Genomic DNA, 16609 nt, shown 5'->3' on the forward strand with positions numbered 1-16609 from the left:
CATTGGCCTCAGCTCTCCAGACCCCCTCACTACTGTCGGTTCCTTCTGGGGACCTGGCAGCCCTGGACGTGGAGAGCCCAGGGCAAGGCCACACCAGCCGCCTGCTGCAGGGAGCTGGGGTCAGGCAGGACCAGAACCTTCTGGACCTCAGTTCACTGTCCCCACCCTTGTCTTCCTGGACTTAGCCTAGTTACACTTGGGCTTATTTGTGATTGTGACAACACTGATACCAAATCCACCCACTCGCTCCCCCTGCACACAAACGTAGGGGAGAGGCCCAGCCACCACTGCCACCAGCTCACCTTGTCCTTGGCCAACTCCTCCTGGGCCAGCTCCACGAGCCGGCGCACCTTGGCAGCGATGCACAAGTACTTGAAAAAGCGCTGGTGGGCTGACCAGAACTGACCCCACAGGGACTTACGGGACTCCAGGCCAATCCAGTCGGCTGCCTGCTGGAACACGCCCAGGGCCTCGGCCCACTGCAATGACATGCCACACGAGGCCAAATTCGCTACTGCCCAGCTGTCCCCCAGCCCCACCCTGCTGGAATGTGGGATTGGGGGTGGGGGGTCACACATAGAGCAACATAGAGGCTCTGCCAATACCTGAGCAGTCAGAAACAGTAAAAAACCAAAACATGTGATGCCACATATGGGCCATGATTTCAGTCAAGGGAAAAGGCATCTGCAGTGACTCCAACCAGCAGTCACTTGATTCTTGACACTTGAGACAAAAGACTTGCCCAGGGTGATCCTGTTCCCTGGGGACAGACACTAAGCCAGGTCTAAGACATCTGTGGCTGTCACAACTGGGGGCTGGGGGATGCTCCTGGCATTGAGTGGGTAGGAGCCAGTGATGCTGCTCAGCAGCCGGCAGTGCCCGGGGTGGACCCCGCCACAGAATGACCTGGTCCCGATGGCAGCCGTACCGAGAAGACCCTGTCTCGGTCCGAGGCAAGGATACAGCACGGGCAGAGCCGATGCTCAGGGTTTGTCTCATGTGGGTGTGATCCAACAGTGAGGACACGGGAACCCATCACACACAAAGGAGACAGTGAAGATTAGGGCCAGGCCACAGCAAACAGAGACGTGGATGCTGAAAACAGCTGAGGGGCAAAGTGCTCATGATATCATGGGGAGGGCGGTGGGGACCACATTCTTAAGTCACTACAGTCACTTAAGAATCCCTGCCTTGAACAGAAACGAGTCTCTGGGCTCCAGCCAAAGAGCCCCGCAGGTGCGCTGGCTGCTGCCTCCTTTCTGTAACCTGACAAATCCATGTAGTGTCTTTGAAGACAAATGCTGAAGGTGATGGGCGTAATTTCAAGAGGAAATACACAGTCAGATACCCCCGGCCACCCTGCTTACCAGCAGGGCTGCTTGGTTGTAGACACGCTCGAAGGTTGGGTCCAGTGGGATTTCCTCAATTCGGAAGGTGACACCACTAAAGCTGAGCTGGCGTGCAATGTACATGCCACTGACCTTCATGTCCATGGCCACGATCTCCATGGCACCCACACCCCTGTGGATGGAGACAGGATGCCTGAGCACTGGCAGGGCCCTGGCTGACCACATGCTGAGTCCCACTGAGTGATGGAGCCACTCCATGGAGGGGCTGACACCCAGAGCTGAGCCCTGAAGAGCAAGGAAGGGCCAAGTGACAGAAGGAATGCAGACAGCAGGTGCAAAGACCCTTTGCTCCCATCTGTCTGATTTTCCTGGACTAAGGAGGGGCTGTGGGGGATGCAGGGAGAGCAGGAAGGGGCTCTTTTCCCTAGAACAATAGAAAGTACTAGACAGAGAAAGGGTAGGATTTGTGTTTTAAGATCCATCTGGTTGCTGAAGGAGTGTGGGCCAGGGTGAGGACTGGGCACACTGACACCAGGCCTCTGCATATGACGAGCAGGGCCCTTGTGGCTCTCCAACCACCCCTGTCGAGGGGCATTCACCTTTTCTCAATGGCATGCAGAAACTCCTCAAAGGTCCGAAAGGGTGTACCCTCACCCCAGATGCCCAGGCGGCTCATGTAGATCATGTTTCGGGGCTCAGAGGCACCTGGAGGGGAAGGGGTGGAAGTTAGCATCAGCTCTTCCTACCCAGCAAGGTTGGGGGAGGATCACAGAGACAGCACAGGAAATGACCCAAGGGCCAGGTATGGGGACCTAAAGGTCCTAGAAAAGTGCCCACAGCCAGGGAGCTGGAGCTAGTTGGCCCCTGATAGGGGCTGGCATGCACAAAGTGTGAAAGTTATTGCTGGCCTGGGGAGAGTGAGCTCCACCTTTGGGCCAGGCTGTGAGGTCATTGAATACATGGCACTTGTGATATTGCCCCCCACCCCCATGGCTGCAATCAGTGATTGCTAATCAATGATTGCATGTGTGATCAGGCTTCTTCCCTGCCCCTGGCAGCTCCCCCCTCACCTGTGGCACTGGCATATACCACTCTGGCCAGAGGCAGCTTGTTCTGCAGGTCCAGCACGGCCTTGCCCATCTTGGTGGAGCTGGCATTCTTAGCTTTGTGACACTCATCAAACACGATCGTTGGCAGGCATGGGTTAAGGACTGTTCTGGAAGATGATCATCCCAGCCTACCCCTTCCTGGTTGGTGAGCTCAGCAATGTGCGGGGGGCGGGGGGGGGGGGGTGGCGCGTCTGACGGTGGGTGGGTGGGGGTCTTGGGGTGTGCAAGGTCACCAGGACGAGTGGGAAACAACCTCTAGGCCCCCACATGACTACTAAAGGAAATGTGGTGTGTGAAGGCCTTGTGAAGGCCTTACAGATGACACTGATACAGACATGCGAAAGGAACATGAAGAGAAGGGAGCCTCTGAGTAACAGAGGTGGGCTGTGACTTCCCATGGGGAGTTGGGGGTCTCTCTCTAGGACTTTGTACAAATCTACACTCATCCCATTAAAAAAAGATATTGAAGAAACGAATTGTAGAAAGTTCTCAATATTTTAAGGGGAAAAAGTTACAGGCGTGCATCTCCTTCTGGGGAGCACACCCGCCCTTGCCTTTCAAGCCCCTTTCTTCTTCCCTCCAGATGCGTTACCTTGGCCTTTCCCTCTGTCAAGTTCCAAGGGCCCTTGTTTTACTTTTGTAACTTGTTTCCTGAGGCAACACAGCCCCCTGGCTCGCTTCTACTACCTCTGTAACCTTCTAAATGAACTTTCTCTTATAATTTGAAAAAAAGTTACAGGCAAGCATGCTTATCATGGGCCTATTTTAAAAACAAGGCATGTGTCTTCACGGATGTGCGCATGTACATGTGAAATGCACGTAAAGGGCGGACAGAGGATTTGCAGAATTCAAATGAAAAGGTGAGTTGGGGGCTGAGCATTTACCCCTTGAGGTCAGATGTCAATGTTGTATTCTTTCATACTATCCTTTCCCTGGCTGCGCGAGGTGTCCTGTGCATGCCCAGGACACACCAATAACCTTGTTTCTTCTTTGGGCACACTGGGCCCATGTCCCTCTTCTTATCTCTGACTGCGACTAGGAGCTCCAGAGCTGGCCACCCCACTTCTGTAACGGCCCCGAGGACACAGTGAGAAGGGGTGATGGGCTCACACTGGACTATGTATCACACAGGGACTGGAAACCCCAGGCATGCCCCTGTGACGGGGAAATGGCTGAGTGAGAACAGAACAGAGCAGCATGGTACACAGTGACAAGCACACCTACCTTGGCTCAGGTGGGGAGAACATTAACGTGAGATGGCACATGGGGCACACCCTGGGGAGGGGACGCACAGGAGGGTGAGCTCCTGCAGGACACCTCCAGCACTCAGCCAATCCAGGGCTGCACAGCAGGGGTGTGGGGAGAGACATCCATGCCCGGGGCAGATCCTGGGATTGGGGGGGGGGGGGTTGCTGCACAAATCCCCAGGAGCTGAGGGCCTCCCACTCAGTGCCTCACTTGAGGGGTGAGCCTAGGGGGCTGGGATTTGCAAAAGTAAACAAACGTGTTAAACTGTGCTGTTGCTGCCACTTTCCTATTCTTTGCTTTTCTGGTCTAGTAGTAGCAGAAGACAAAGTCATCCAAGTATCCAAGTTTTGAGAGAGAAGGAGGAAAAGATAGAGAAACCCCAAAATCTTGGGGTGGAGACAGGAGGAGGAGGAAGGGCTCTGCACCCCCTGCCTCTGCCCAGGTGGCATCTTCCCACCACCAAACACCACCCAGAGTCTGTGGTCACAGTCCTGCCAGCTGGAGACAGGAGGCCTGGCTAGACTGCAAGGGGTGGAGAGCAGCGGTCACGGAGAGGGAGCTTCCCCTGAGGGAGCTCCCTCCGTGAGCCACCCAAGTCCTGTGACCTCTGACAGGAAGTCCTCCCACACCAGGATGACAATGTTCCCAGCCTCCTTAGATCCGGGAGCCTCTCAAGCTCCTCCTTTGACCCTGCCCCGAACCCCACCCATTCAGCTACTCCACCCTCCTCTCAGCTGCCGACTCCTCCCCCTTCTCTGACTGCTCCAGTTCCCTCCTCCTCCCACCCTTGGTGCTCTGCTGCTCCTGTCCCCTCCACCCCCCTCTCCTTTGTGCTGCCTCCTCCTCCCTTCCCACCCCTCCCACTGGCCAGGATACCACACCATCAAAGGCCTCCCCGCACCATTCAAGGATCTGCCGGATTCGCGTGCGATGCTGCCCACCAGCCTGGCTCTCCCCGATGAGGGCGGAGTAGGTGGCGAATAGGACGCCCTCTGAGGTAGTGTTGTCACCATACTTGATCTGGGGAGAGGAGTGGGCATGGGCATGCTTGCAGGTCACCAGGACCCCTCATTGGGGGACAGGGAGGGGGCTACCCACCCACCTTGCTCAGCGCATGCACCGAGATGTCAGGGGCATCGATGTCTCGCAAGTCACGCTCTGCATCATACTTGAGATCGTTGGAGACACTGAACCTAAGGGGCGAGGGCTGATGGGTGTCAGCTATCCTCCACCAACCCCACCCAACCCACGTGCCAGGGGAACACGCACCACAGGGACTTCTTGCGGCCCCGCAGGTAGTTTTCAAGGATGATGCCAGCCACCGTGCGCCCTTTGCCCACACCTGCACCGTCGCCAATGAGGAAGCCTGCCCGCTGCCCGCTGGGAAGCAGGATCTCATGTTGCTGCGGGTGTGGGGCAGTGATCAGGACCCCCACATGGGATGGGGTCAGGTGGGCACTGGAAACCTCTCATGGGTACAGAGGTGGGTGGTGCACTGAGACAACCCCCATGCAGTGTGTGGTCAGATGGGCACCAAAGCACCTCCACGTGGAAAAGGTAGGGTGGGCACTGCACACTGAACGTCCCCCATGAGGTACAGAGTCAAGTAGGGCATTGAGACACCCCCAACAGAGGACAGGGTCAGGTGGGAGACTCCAGGTTTACCTGGCAGGCATAGGTGATGGCCTCCAGCTGCAAGGCAGACAGAACCCCGCTGTCTGAGGCAGGCAGGGTAAGGGTGTAGGTGATGTCTGGTGGAGGGACGCTGGACAGCGTGCTGGTCTCCACCACACGGTCTGGATGCTGCTTCCCGACCTTGGCTGGAGGGGCAGAATCAAGGTCTCAGCTGGATGGGACCAGGATGGGGTGTGGCCAGGATGGGCCCAGCAGAGCAGGGTGGGGGGAGGGGGCCTATCAGTACTTTGCACAGAGTGGGGCAGACCCATAAAACCCTCCCTGGTCAGGGAGGAAGCTGGGCCTGGAAGAGGCGGGCTTACTTTTCATCATACCCTCTGAGCCGCCTCCACCTCGGTTTTGGGCAAGTTCTGGATTACTACCAGAATTACAGAACTGCACCTCCCTCCATCCCTACCAGGCCCCGCTTTGCTGCTCAGGGACCCCAGAATTGAGTGCCCACCTGCAGGAGCCCTGAGGCCCAGTAGGGATGTCCACAACTGTGGTCACCTGCTGGGGGTGTCCTCCAGGGGTCTCCTCCCAAATGCCGGGAGCCAGGGGAGGCCATGTACTCACACTTGGATGGCACGTAGTCCGCGTAGATCTCCGTGTGGCCCAGCTCCTCTGCTTCATCCTCCTCTGCCTCCTCCTCCTCCTCTGGCTGACTCTGAGACTGAAGACCAGTGTTCTCATGGTGGGGACAGTCCTGTTGCCCAGTAAGGCCAGCCTCCCCTAAAGGGCAGGGACCTGATCCACCAGCCAGCCCAGTGATGGGAAGAGTGGGAAGAGAGCCCAACTACCATTCCCAACATGATGCTTCCCAGGACCTCAGTTTCCCCACCTGTAAAATGGGCAGACCCTTCTAAACCAGCCCAGGGTCTAACGCACAGCACGTGCCTGAGTGTGAATGGCCCTCCTTAGTCCCAGGAGGCACAGGCAGAGCTAGGAAAGGGGCCCAGCTCACCTGGTAGCTGACAAGAAGTGGGGTGCTAGGAAGGGCGGACACAGGGTCCTCGAGGCCAGTAAATGGACCACTGGGCAGGAACAACTGGAAGAGAGATGAAGGGGTGGGTGGACATGAGCCTGCAGGCTGGACGTGCCAAGGAAGCACCTCGGTAGGACCACCAGCCTGGACCTCATGCCCCTCTGCCTCCTTCCTGTTGCCTGCCAGCTGGTTCTGGTGAAAGACCCTCGCCTTGAGGTATAGGCTGAGGACAGGCCTTCTTCCGGGGGTCTGGTGGCCAAGACCTATTGTGTGATTCCAAAACATGCTTCATGAAAGTAACACGTGGCCATCCTCATCCTCCTCAGCCCTATGCAGACCCACTGTCCCAGACCAATGACTATGAGTCCTGGGCACTCCTGACCACAGGTGCCATTTATGGTTTCAGAGGGACGAGGGTCACCAGGGGATTTAGTCACGTGAACCAACTTGGCTTTATGATTCCAGCTGTTTCCCAAGGCTAAGAACATGGCCAAAGTTTTTTAAAAAAGAAAATAAAAGGGAAGTCAGAAACCTATGCTCAAGTCCCTCTCCACTTTTTTTTTTTAATTAACAAAAACAAATAGCCTCAGCCAGGTTCCCAGAAGGCTGAGTCAGGGTTCCCGGCGTGTGGGCTGGCCGCTGCACAGTGCTGCACGGTACGAGCGCTGGGATTCAGCTGCCCTTACTTCCTCCTCCCAGGGACCAGGAGCTTCCCGAGCGCCCTGGGAGGTGTGGGGGATGCCAATGTTCATTTGGTTCCTTTGCCTAGATGCTGGGATGGGCCTGGATTGTCCACCGAGGCTGCCAAAGGCAGGGACCTCGCTGGGCTGCCCTGGAGGGCACTCCCTGTCTCCCTGCCAGGCTCATGCCGGGTGCCCCTACTGCCTGGTCCTGGGCATGTACTGGAGTCTGGGCCTGGCATACTTAAGAAACCTGCTCACCTATGACTCTCCTGGACTGGCCTCACTTCCTGGCTCCTACCTGGCCAGGCACAGGGCCCACCACTGACCTTGGGACACATCAGACTAGCTCCTGTCACAGGGTTCTTTGCACAAGCTGTTCTTGCCACCTGACCTGGCCAACAACTCCTCCTCCAGCCCCTAGCCCCAAAGTGACCTCTACAGAGGGATTCCCACTGCCTTTCTATCTCATCACGTGACTTTACGCTTAGCTAGCCCAAGGTCTCTCTCCCCCCTGACACAGCTGAAACTGAAACTGGGTCACTCTCTGTGGGGCCATCCCGAACACTATGAAGGGCTGAGCAGCATTCCTGGCTCCCATGCGCTCGACACCAAGAGCACCCCCAGTTGTGACAACCACAGATATCCCTAGATATGGCCAGGTGTTCCCTGGGAGCAGGACCACCCTGGGTGAAAACCATGAGATATTACATTTCACTCATATCCTGGAGACCCCCGTCTCCCCAGCAGGTCCAGCACAGAGCAGGGTGTGGAGACCAAGCCACCAAAGGCACCGGGCAGGGGTGCCTGGCTGAGATACCACTTACACAGGAGGAGGAGGAGGGTGCCCAACATAGGAGATTTACCCACAAACCCTCGCATTTTCTGGGCCATAGAGGACACATGAGGGTCCCGGACCAATAGCCTCATCGGTGTCTGCACTGCCCTGATCCTCCTTCCAGCCCAGAGGCCTCAGGGTAAACTGACCTTGTCATGGGCGGAGGGGCCGGTGCTCACGTCCCAGATGGTGGGCACCTGACTGAGGCTGTCGGCGGGCAGGAAGTCAGGGGTGTCTGCGATGTCCGAGAGGGAGTCCACAGATGAGGAGAAGATGGAGGCGTTGGAGAGGTCATCGAGGTACGAGGATTCCTGGAAGACAGGCCAGGTAAGGGCAAGGCTGGGGCAGACTTGTGACAGGTACACGGCGGCCGGCCATGGGGGGGATTGCTGCCCAGACTCGAGTGGAACAAAGCTCTGACGGTGGCCGTGGCGTGGATGAGCCCTGAAAACACAACACTCACGAGAGAGGCTGGACCCCGCAAGCTGTGCACTGACTCCACTGAGGTGACACCAGAAGGTGACACCTGCTCCCCACCTTCCCTGGCCCATTCCTGTGGAGGAGGTGACACCAGGTAAGAATGTCTCAGGACTCAGGGGCTGTACACTTGTGGGCCTGCTTCATAGAGGTTACACACAGTGTATAAACCTAAATTTAAAGAAAACTGGTACAACACCAGGGGCATTGGTGCTGCCCCCACACCCCTATCACTTAGGCAGAGGCACTGAATGCCTGCACGTGCCTAGCCTGCACTGGACATAGGGACATGTGGGGTACTGGGAACTGGACTGGGTACTGGACTGGTGGGGAGAGAGCTACCAACCAGACTCCCCTGCAGCACCCGCCACCTAGAGAGAACAGTGAGTGTGTTTTACAGACAGGGGCCCCAAAAGCCCAGGAGCTGGGGAGGGAGCATGGGAGTTGCCTTCAGCCAACACTACTGGGAGAAAGCCCCACAAGCCCTCCCAGATGAGCACCTCCCCTCCAGCCTGCCCTCTGAGGCTACAGAGTCCCGGTCACGCTGACACCAGGCCCCAAGCATTTCAGTCCATCTGTGGAAGCATTTCCCAAGCAGGTGGGGCCAGTGGCCTTGGCAGTGGTCTTGGCAGAGGCCACCCCAAGGGTCCAGGCAGGGCAACCCTCCTGGAGCTCCAGACCCTGTGCACCACTTACACGTCAGAGGCATTGGAGAGCCATGGCCAGGTGTGCTAGGACACACGCTGCACTTGTGTCCCACCAATCAATAAAGGAAAAAAGGAGAGTGAGCTGAAGGGTGGGGGTCTCAGGGCCTTGTGGGCTCAGTTCAGTGGACTCCAGGGAGGAAGGGTACCCTGGAGCCCACTCTCATGCACCTGAAACACCATAGCTAGCAGACCCAGGTGTCAGCCAGCACCTGGTCAGCACCTGGTAGGTCTACCCCATGGCCCTGTGAGGCCCATGCTTCTGGAACTCCCCTCTCAGCAATCTAAGTTGGACTCAGATCCCTATTCCTGGGGGTGAGGGGATCTGCAGACAACCCCATCAGTTTTCCCAAAGCTCTGACTCTGACACCAGCATATACAGAGCCCCAGAAAGAGGCTCATCCAAGGGAATGGATGAGAAGGAGACAGGACGGGGGTCTTCCCAGTGGCCTCTCCAGGGAGGGGTGGATGCAGGAGCCTCAGTCTTGCCCACCTGCTGGACATCTGTCCTGGTGCTAGCCAGGGGTCAGGGGACGGGCAGGAAAGACCACCCTTGGCCAAGTCAGCTAGCTAGTGTAAGGCTGGGGGCCTTGTCTGAGCCTCCTACCATCCTCCAGAGCCATGGTTACCCAGGTGCACGGGGAGCCATAGGAGCCAGCTGCACACTCCTGTGGTATGCAAGGAGGGAGCTCAGACCACCAGGCCTGTCCTCACCTCTGCCCCTGGCTGCGAGCAGCCTGGACCCATGTGGGGGTAAGGGAAGGGCAGACCCAGACTACCCCACTGCTTCCAGCAGGCAAGACTCTGTGACCTGGGTAGGTCCAGGGGAGGAGGCAGGGACTTCGGCTACCTAGTGGAAGGCAGGAGCAGCTCAGTCACCAGGCACAAGTGGTGGCCTGTGTAGATTTATAAAAGCCCCGAGTTCCAGGACAGAGGCAAGAGCTGGAGGGAGCACACCTTGACACTCTTGGGAGCCCGGCCCACTCACACAAGAGCCAGGCAACTTAAAAAGCCAGCGCAGCTATCTCGGGAGAACTGAGGCAACCCGAGGCAACCATGGGCAAGTCTGGCCCTGCCAACCCTGAGGCCGGACCTCCCCTGGGCTCTCCCCCTCCCAGAGCAGCGGGGCTCAGAGGTGACCCAGCCCAAGTCTGGCAGATGATGCCAAGGAAGGCCAGGCTCTAAGTCTTGCTACCTGGTCCCTGTGAAGTGACAGAGGCGGAGACCCCAGAAACGCCTGCAGGCTGGGCAGGGTGGGGTCTGGGTGCAGGTGGAGGTAGCCACGTCTTTGGTGAAATCCCTCTGGGGCCACAGCTGAGCATGCCCTGGTGGCACCGCCTCAGCCTAGACAGAGTGACACTAGCTCCTGGGTCGCTGAGAGGTGATTCTGCTTCATGGAGGCTAAATGGTCCCTGAGTGGTGGATAGGGCCTGGGGGGCAGGGGAGGGAGAATGGCCCTGGCAGAAGGTGGCTGTGCAGAGGTACCCCTACCCGAGGGGACGGCGGACGGGAAGGGGACTTCCCAGTGGAGAAGTCTGACTAGCACCACAGCCAGGAGATGAGGATCGACATCAGCCAGGAGATGAGGATCAACATCAGCCAGGAGGAGCCCTGGGGACAGCAGGGACCACGATGTGACAAATGAGCAGGGCACATTCCTCAGTGCAATCATGAGAAAGACACCAGAAAACCCTGACTGGGGACGTCCTGTAAAGACACACAGCACCAGGCGTCCACATAAGAAAGGAGGGAAACCAACTCAGTCGGAGCGGTCTAAGGGGATGTGATGACAGTGTACCTGGGATCCTGATGGGGTCCTGGGGCAGAGACAGGCCATCAGGGGAAACTGAGGAAGCTGAGTAAATATGGACTTCAGTTATTAATGACATCTCAGTCCTGGCTCATCGGCTGTGACAAAGGTACTGCAGTGATACCAGGTGTGAACAGGGGGACTGGGTAGGGGGACATGAGCATATATACCATCCACAATGATTCTGTGAAATCTAAATCTGTTCTAAAATATATCATCTGTTAAGAAAGTAGGCGCTCTTGTCCCCCACCCACTCCGGGGACACTGCCTCCAGACATCCTGACCAGCAGCTAGTAAAGTGGGGGCCCCTCAATTCTTGGGCAAAGGAAGGAGGGGCCTCACAAGGTCACCAGGTATCAGGGGAGGTGAGGCTCCCAGGGATCCTTCCAGCTGCATCCCCTGTGCAGGGTGGGGAGCTGGACAGAGGTGAGAAGGGAACCCTTCCTGGAAGGGACCTGATTCCCAGCAGACATCAGCAGACCCCCAAGACCACTCAAACCCAGAACTGCCCTCCCGAGGTTCCCACCTAAAGCACCTCTCCCCAGACCTCAGACCCCCACACTGCTCTTCCTGCTGCAGCCTGAGTGGGGAGGGAGCCGGCTGGTTGCTCCAACAGCTCTGAGGGGCCAGGAGAGCGTGGGGTCACCTGCTGCAGTTACCGTATCTGCAACATTTCAGGGACCCCGGGATTAGGTTAGGGGATGGCAGGACATGTTGGAGCTGCCACACAGTGCCCCTCCCCCATACTACAGCCCAGCAGGATGGGACAGGATGGCCCTCCACCCCTGACCTAGCTCTGGGCCTCCCCCAAGGGGGCTGCAGCAGCTTAGCAACCCCCTCCTAGCTAAAGCAGACCCCAGAAATGACCTTCAAATGGGTTCTTCCACTGCTCCAGGCAGGGGCTTGGTGCTTACCTGGGTCCCTAGGGAAAGTTGTTACAGGGATTCATTCCTACCTGCCTGTGAGAGCCAATCCCAAACCAGGTCTGCCACTGCTGGCAGAGACTCTGATGGGTGCCCCCGGACACCCCAGAGCCCGTGAGACTCTCAGGTCCAACACTAGGGCCACCCGGACCAGAGCAGGGACTGCAGGCATTCAGGCACAGCCCCTCCCACCTCCCGCTGGCTACAGGCACTTTCATTTTGTGGTGCCGCCGCCGTGGTCCCTCCCCACGTCCCCACCAGTTCTCAGAAAACTCCTACAAATTCAGCGTCACTGCCAAAAAGCCAACAGAAGCCAGGAAGGGAGGGGCTCGGGGTCTGATGGGTCCAGGCAGCCCTCAGAAGGTGGTCTGAAGGTCCCTGCCAGGTGGGAGGGAGCCAGATTACCCTGAGGCCCAGCGGGAGTGTTACCTTGTTGAGTTCTGCAAACTGCAACCAGAACTGTAGCTGGGACATGGCGTGGCCGCCGGTGGGTCCCCTCGAAGGAGCACTCCCTCATGACCTTGGGCGCTGGGCCGGCAGACAGCAGCCAGCTCCGAGGTCTGCTCTCAGCCCCAGCTCGGCTGCATTTGCATGTTGGTTTAGTCACCACCAGCGCCTACTTCCCCTAAGGCCGCTGACTTTCAGGAAATGATGCCTGCCTGGTAAGTCAGGGCGATTACTGGCAGTGCAGGGACAATTACTGTACAGGGCGGAATCTAGCCACAGACGCTGTCAACAACGCACCAGCCCGCCAGGTCGTACCCTGCCATCCCCGGGTGCCCCGTCCACAGTGGCCAGGCCCCTCTGCAGGCACTCAGGGTTCAGATGGGATGCTGGGGGCAAACTGGGATGCCAGGCAGCTCCTCCCAGCCCTGCCTCCGTTTCCCCAGACAGCTGGGTTCTATTCTACCTGGTCCTCACCCCTTGCTGGCTGGGCCTGGTAAGGACCCTCTGCTGTTCCTGACATGCCTGCAGCAGTGATTCTAAGGGGCACAGGCCCCAGGACACAGGGAGGAAACTAAGGTCCACCCCACTCCTCCGTGTCTCCCTACACCCTCCTGGGCACCAAGGCAACTTTGTCCGTGCTGGGCTCCACCTGGAGGTCCTCTTCTCGGGCACTCAGACTCACTCTGCTCCTTATCCTCCAGACTTGCCAAGGACTTCCCCTGCCCCCAAAGCCCTGCTCCTCCTCCACACCCCACCAGCTCCTGCCTCACTCGGTCCAACACAGGGTTAGGACCAGGAACAGACGGTGGGCAGGATACGTAAAACCATCATGCCCTGTGGTTTCAGGGCCCTAGGCACAGGTACCCACCCCATGGGAATGATTGAGTGGTTATGGGGTCCAACCCCACAGTCCAATGAGGCCACTGAAGCAGTCCTTATCCTGTCCCCCCACACAGCCAGGGTAACATGGACCCCAGGAACGAAGAGAGCTGCTGTGCGGTGCCCTGCCAGGCTGTAACCACCATGGGTGGGAGGAAAAGTGCATACATGGCAGAGAGCTCATGAAGACACCTGACACCACAAGGATACTGGAAAAGGCAGGTCATACGTGAGACGAACTGCACACCTGAGGGACTGCTAGACTCAAACAGACGACAGGGACAAGTACTGGAGAGGACAGGGAAGAATAGGAGCCTCCAACACACTGGTAAGAATGTATGACAGGTGTCTGTGTCTCTGCAAAACAGCAAATGGTTCCTCCAAAGCCCACACAGTTTCCACGTGACCCTGCAATGTCACTGCTAGGTGTCCAGCCAAGAGAAATGCAAGCACGCCTATAGAGAAACCTGTGTGCGCATGTCCACTGAGGCTGGATTCACAACAGCCACAAGGCAGGAACAACCCGAATGTCCGTCGGTGGACGAATGTGGTCCACCCACATGCCGGAATATCACTCAGCCATAAAAATGAGTGAAGCTCTGATACTCACCACAACATGGGTGGACTTTGAAATCATCATGCTCAGTAAGCGAAGCCAGATACCAAAGACCACATGATGTGTGATTTAATTTATGTGACATGTCCAGAACAGGCAAATCCACAAAGACAGGACGTGGCTTAATGGTTGTCAGGGGATGGGGGGACTGCTAAGGGGGACAAGGCTTCTTTTGGGGGGAAAGAAACAATCTAGAAAAAGACAGAGGTGACAGTTGCACAACACTGTGAATATACTTTAGAAGGGTGAATTTTAAAGTATGCAAATTTTATCTCCATTTAAAAAAGAATTTTTTGGAATCTTTAATGACAGGAAAACATAATAACAAAATAATTTTAGAAACAATCTTTTTATTACTAGGTTTATTGGACATAAAATTTGTCAAGTTGCCACTCAAGTTTGCTAGTCAACTTTGACTCTGTCCCTTTTATATTGTCACCAGATGGTTGACCAACTGGCAAAGGTGACCCTGAGGAGACAGGGAAGCCAAGGTGTGGCTGGGGGTCTGTGAAAAAGGAGGGGACCCTGCTTGGAGAAGTCATTATCCACTGGGCACCTGGCCACCTCATCCACCCCCCAGCCTGGCCTGCCAGTGGCCCTGCCACCCTGGTAACCATGGGCTGCGGGTCTGCAAAGGGACTGGATAGGTGAGTGGGAAGGTACCAAGTCAGGTCTGGGCACAGGCCCTGGTTGAGGTGAGATGGGTGCTCTGGGTTCCAGTGTGGGTGAGAGCCACACCCAAGGACATGGATGGCAGTGGCTCCAGCCCCATAAGTGCAGCCGGGCCCTGTGGAGCAGCTGCCCAGAGGCCCTGGTTTCTTGAGAGCCTCCCCCTCTGTTTGAGGGTCTCATCCCTTACCCTCTCCACCTGTCTCATCAGTTTCTTTTACACACTCGAGGTCTCAGGCCACCACTGACCTGGGCTACAGGTAGCTCATCTGTCCTCAAGTTATAGCACGTTAAACTAAGGCCAGGGAGTGAGCAGCACTCGCTGGGCAGAGGGGTAGGGAAAACACTGAAGGCCCCCTCAGGCACACCTCACTGCTAGGATGTCCCTGTTGAGGGCTCAGTTGTGTCCCCCAAAATGACAGGTTTGAGTCCTAACCTATGAACTGGTCCTTATTTGGAAATAGGGCCTGTGCAGGTATAATTAGGAAGATGGGGTCACACTGGAGTGGGGTGGCCCGAGCGCACTGACTGCTGTCCTTTTAAGAAGAGAGAGGTGTGGAAAAAGACACACAGGGAGAAACAACATGCAGACAAAGGCAGATACTACAGCGATGGGGCCCCAAGTCTAGGATGTCCAGAGCCCCTAGAAGCTGGGAGAGGCAGGAAGGACGCTGCCCCGCCCCATGAAGCCTCTGGAGGGAAGGCAGTCCTTCGACCCCTTGATCTCAGACATCTACCATCAGAACTGGGAGGGTGCTCATCTCTATGGTGTTAAGCTGCCCAGTTTGAGATACTTTGGTGGGGTAGCCTCACGATCTTAAAACTCCCCCCCAGAAAGCTCTGCTGTCAGCCCATCACAGGGCTGGCTGCCTGGTGTGGGCCAAGTGGCCTCAGCAGCATGCCACCCCTGAACACTTTTTGGCATTGCAATCAGGAGGGGCTGGACCCTGACCGGGGGACTTTTGCAGAATCTGTGGGACACCCCCCAGACTCCAAAACCTCCCTTGCCTCCTTCTCTGGAGCTTAAGTGGCCCAACTTCCACACAGAGACCCTCAGGATGCACTCACACTACTGCCCCCACAAGGTTCTGGCCCTTGGCACAGACCACAGTGGGGGGTGTTCTGGCCGGTGGCCCTCAGCACAGACCTTGGAGGAGTTCCTGGCCGTGGCTGGGTATGAACCAACAGGCTCCTGTGAGAAGGAATCTCACGCTGTCTTTTTGCCAATATTGGTAACTGCTAAGAAGCCACTGGTGAGCAAAGACCTCTGGGGAATCTGCATGCCAAGCAGGCGATGCCACCTGTCCTTCACCAAGGAGGGAGTTGCTGAGAGTTTGCGAAGTATTTTTCTGAGCCATGACCTAATCTTGGCTTCCAAGAAGCCCCAAGACGCCATGCTGCCTGTGTGTGGGGTGCTTAGCACATGGGAAAAGAGTCATCCCCAGAGCCTGGCCAATATGTTAGGGGGCCAGGTGGCCTTGGGAGAAGATGTCAGGGCAGTGCCTGCTATAGGAAATGAGCATGTGGGGAGGCAGGGGAGATGGAATGCTGAGATTGAACGGTGAGTCCCTCACCGCCAATCCTGACCTGACATGTCCCCAAGTATCCCCCCCAGTCAGATTCAGCCATATCTGGAACACACGTCCACACAAAGGCCTGTACATGATGTTCATAGCAGCAGGATTCACAAAAGCCGACAGGTAGACACAGCCCACATGCCCACTGGTGGATGAATGCAGAAACACACGGTGGTCCATCCACACAGAACATTACTCAGCCCTGAAAAGGAGTGAAGTGCTGACACTCACTACAGTGCAAATGAACCCTGGAAACATAACGTTTGGGGAGAGAAGCCAGACACAAAAGGCCACAGTGTGTGATTCCATTTATGGGAGATGGCCAATACAGGCACATCCAGAGACACGAAATAGATTCAAGGATGTTAGGGACTGGGGGAGAGAAATGGGGAGGGGGACTGCTGATGGGGACAGGATTTCCTTTGGAGGTGATGAAATATTCTGGCAGAAGACAGAGGTAAAGGATGCCCAACACAGTGGGTATGCTAACAGTCACTGAATCCTTTGATGTGCAGGTTGTATATCAATGAAAAATAAATGACAAAGAAAAGCTGCATGCTCACACACCCAGTACTCAGCACACTCCAGTGTGAGCCCCTTGAGCTGTTCAGATCTCCAGCCTGA

At 56.6% G+C, this 16609-nt stretch overlaps 1 protein-coding gene across 7 annotated transcripts in view; it reads right to left on the reverse strand.

Moving 5' to 3' along the window:
- Nucleotides 1-16609, reverse strand: part of SBNO2 (strawberry notch homolog 2) — a 48737-nt gene that overhangs the window by 7544 nt on the left and 24584 nt on the right. For 3 of the 7 annotated variants that reach the window (XM_036032104.1, XM_036032105.1, XM_036032106.1), the window contains exons 5-15: nt 8033-8194; nt 6345-6428; nt 5957-6086; nt 5372-5526; nt 4976-5109; nt 4809-4899; nt 4584-4726; nt 2420-2538; nt 1949-2054; nt 1368-1521; nt 303-479 (exon numbers count right to left, since the gene is read on the reverse strand). In XM_036032104.1, the coding sequence (XP_035887997.1) occupies nt 303-479; nt 1368-1521; nt 1949-2054; nt 2420-2538; nt 4584-4726; nt 4809-4899; nt 4976-5109; nt 5372-5526; nt 5957-6086; nt 6345-6428; nt 8033-8194 (1455 nt within the window). Of the gene's footprint in view, nt 1-302; nt 480-1367; nt 1522-1948; nt 2055-2419; nt 2539-4583; nt 4727-4808; nt 4900-4975; nt 5110-5371; nt 5527-5956; nt 6087-6344; nt 6429-8032; nt 8195-12226; nt 12846-16609 lie in introns of those variants that run through there. The other 4 variants (XM_028519303.2, XM_036032109.1, XM_036032108.1 and 1 more) reach the window with 4 other exon arrangements.

This window comes from Phyllostomus discolor, chromosome 8, assembly GCF_004126475.2.
Source record: "Phyllostomus discolor isolate MPI-MPIP mPhyDis1 chromosome 8, mPhyDis1.pri.v3, whole genome shotgun sequence".
Taxonomy (NCBI): Eukaryota; Metazoa; Chordata; class Mammalia; order Chiroptera; family Phyllostomidae; genus Phyllostomus; species Phyllostomus discolor.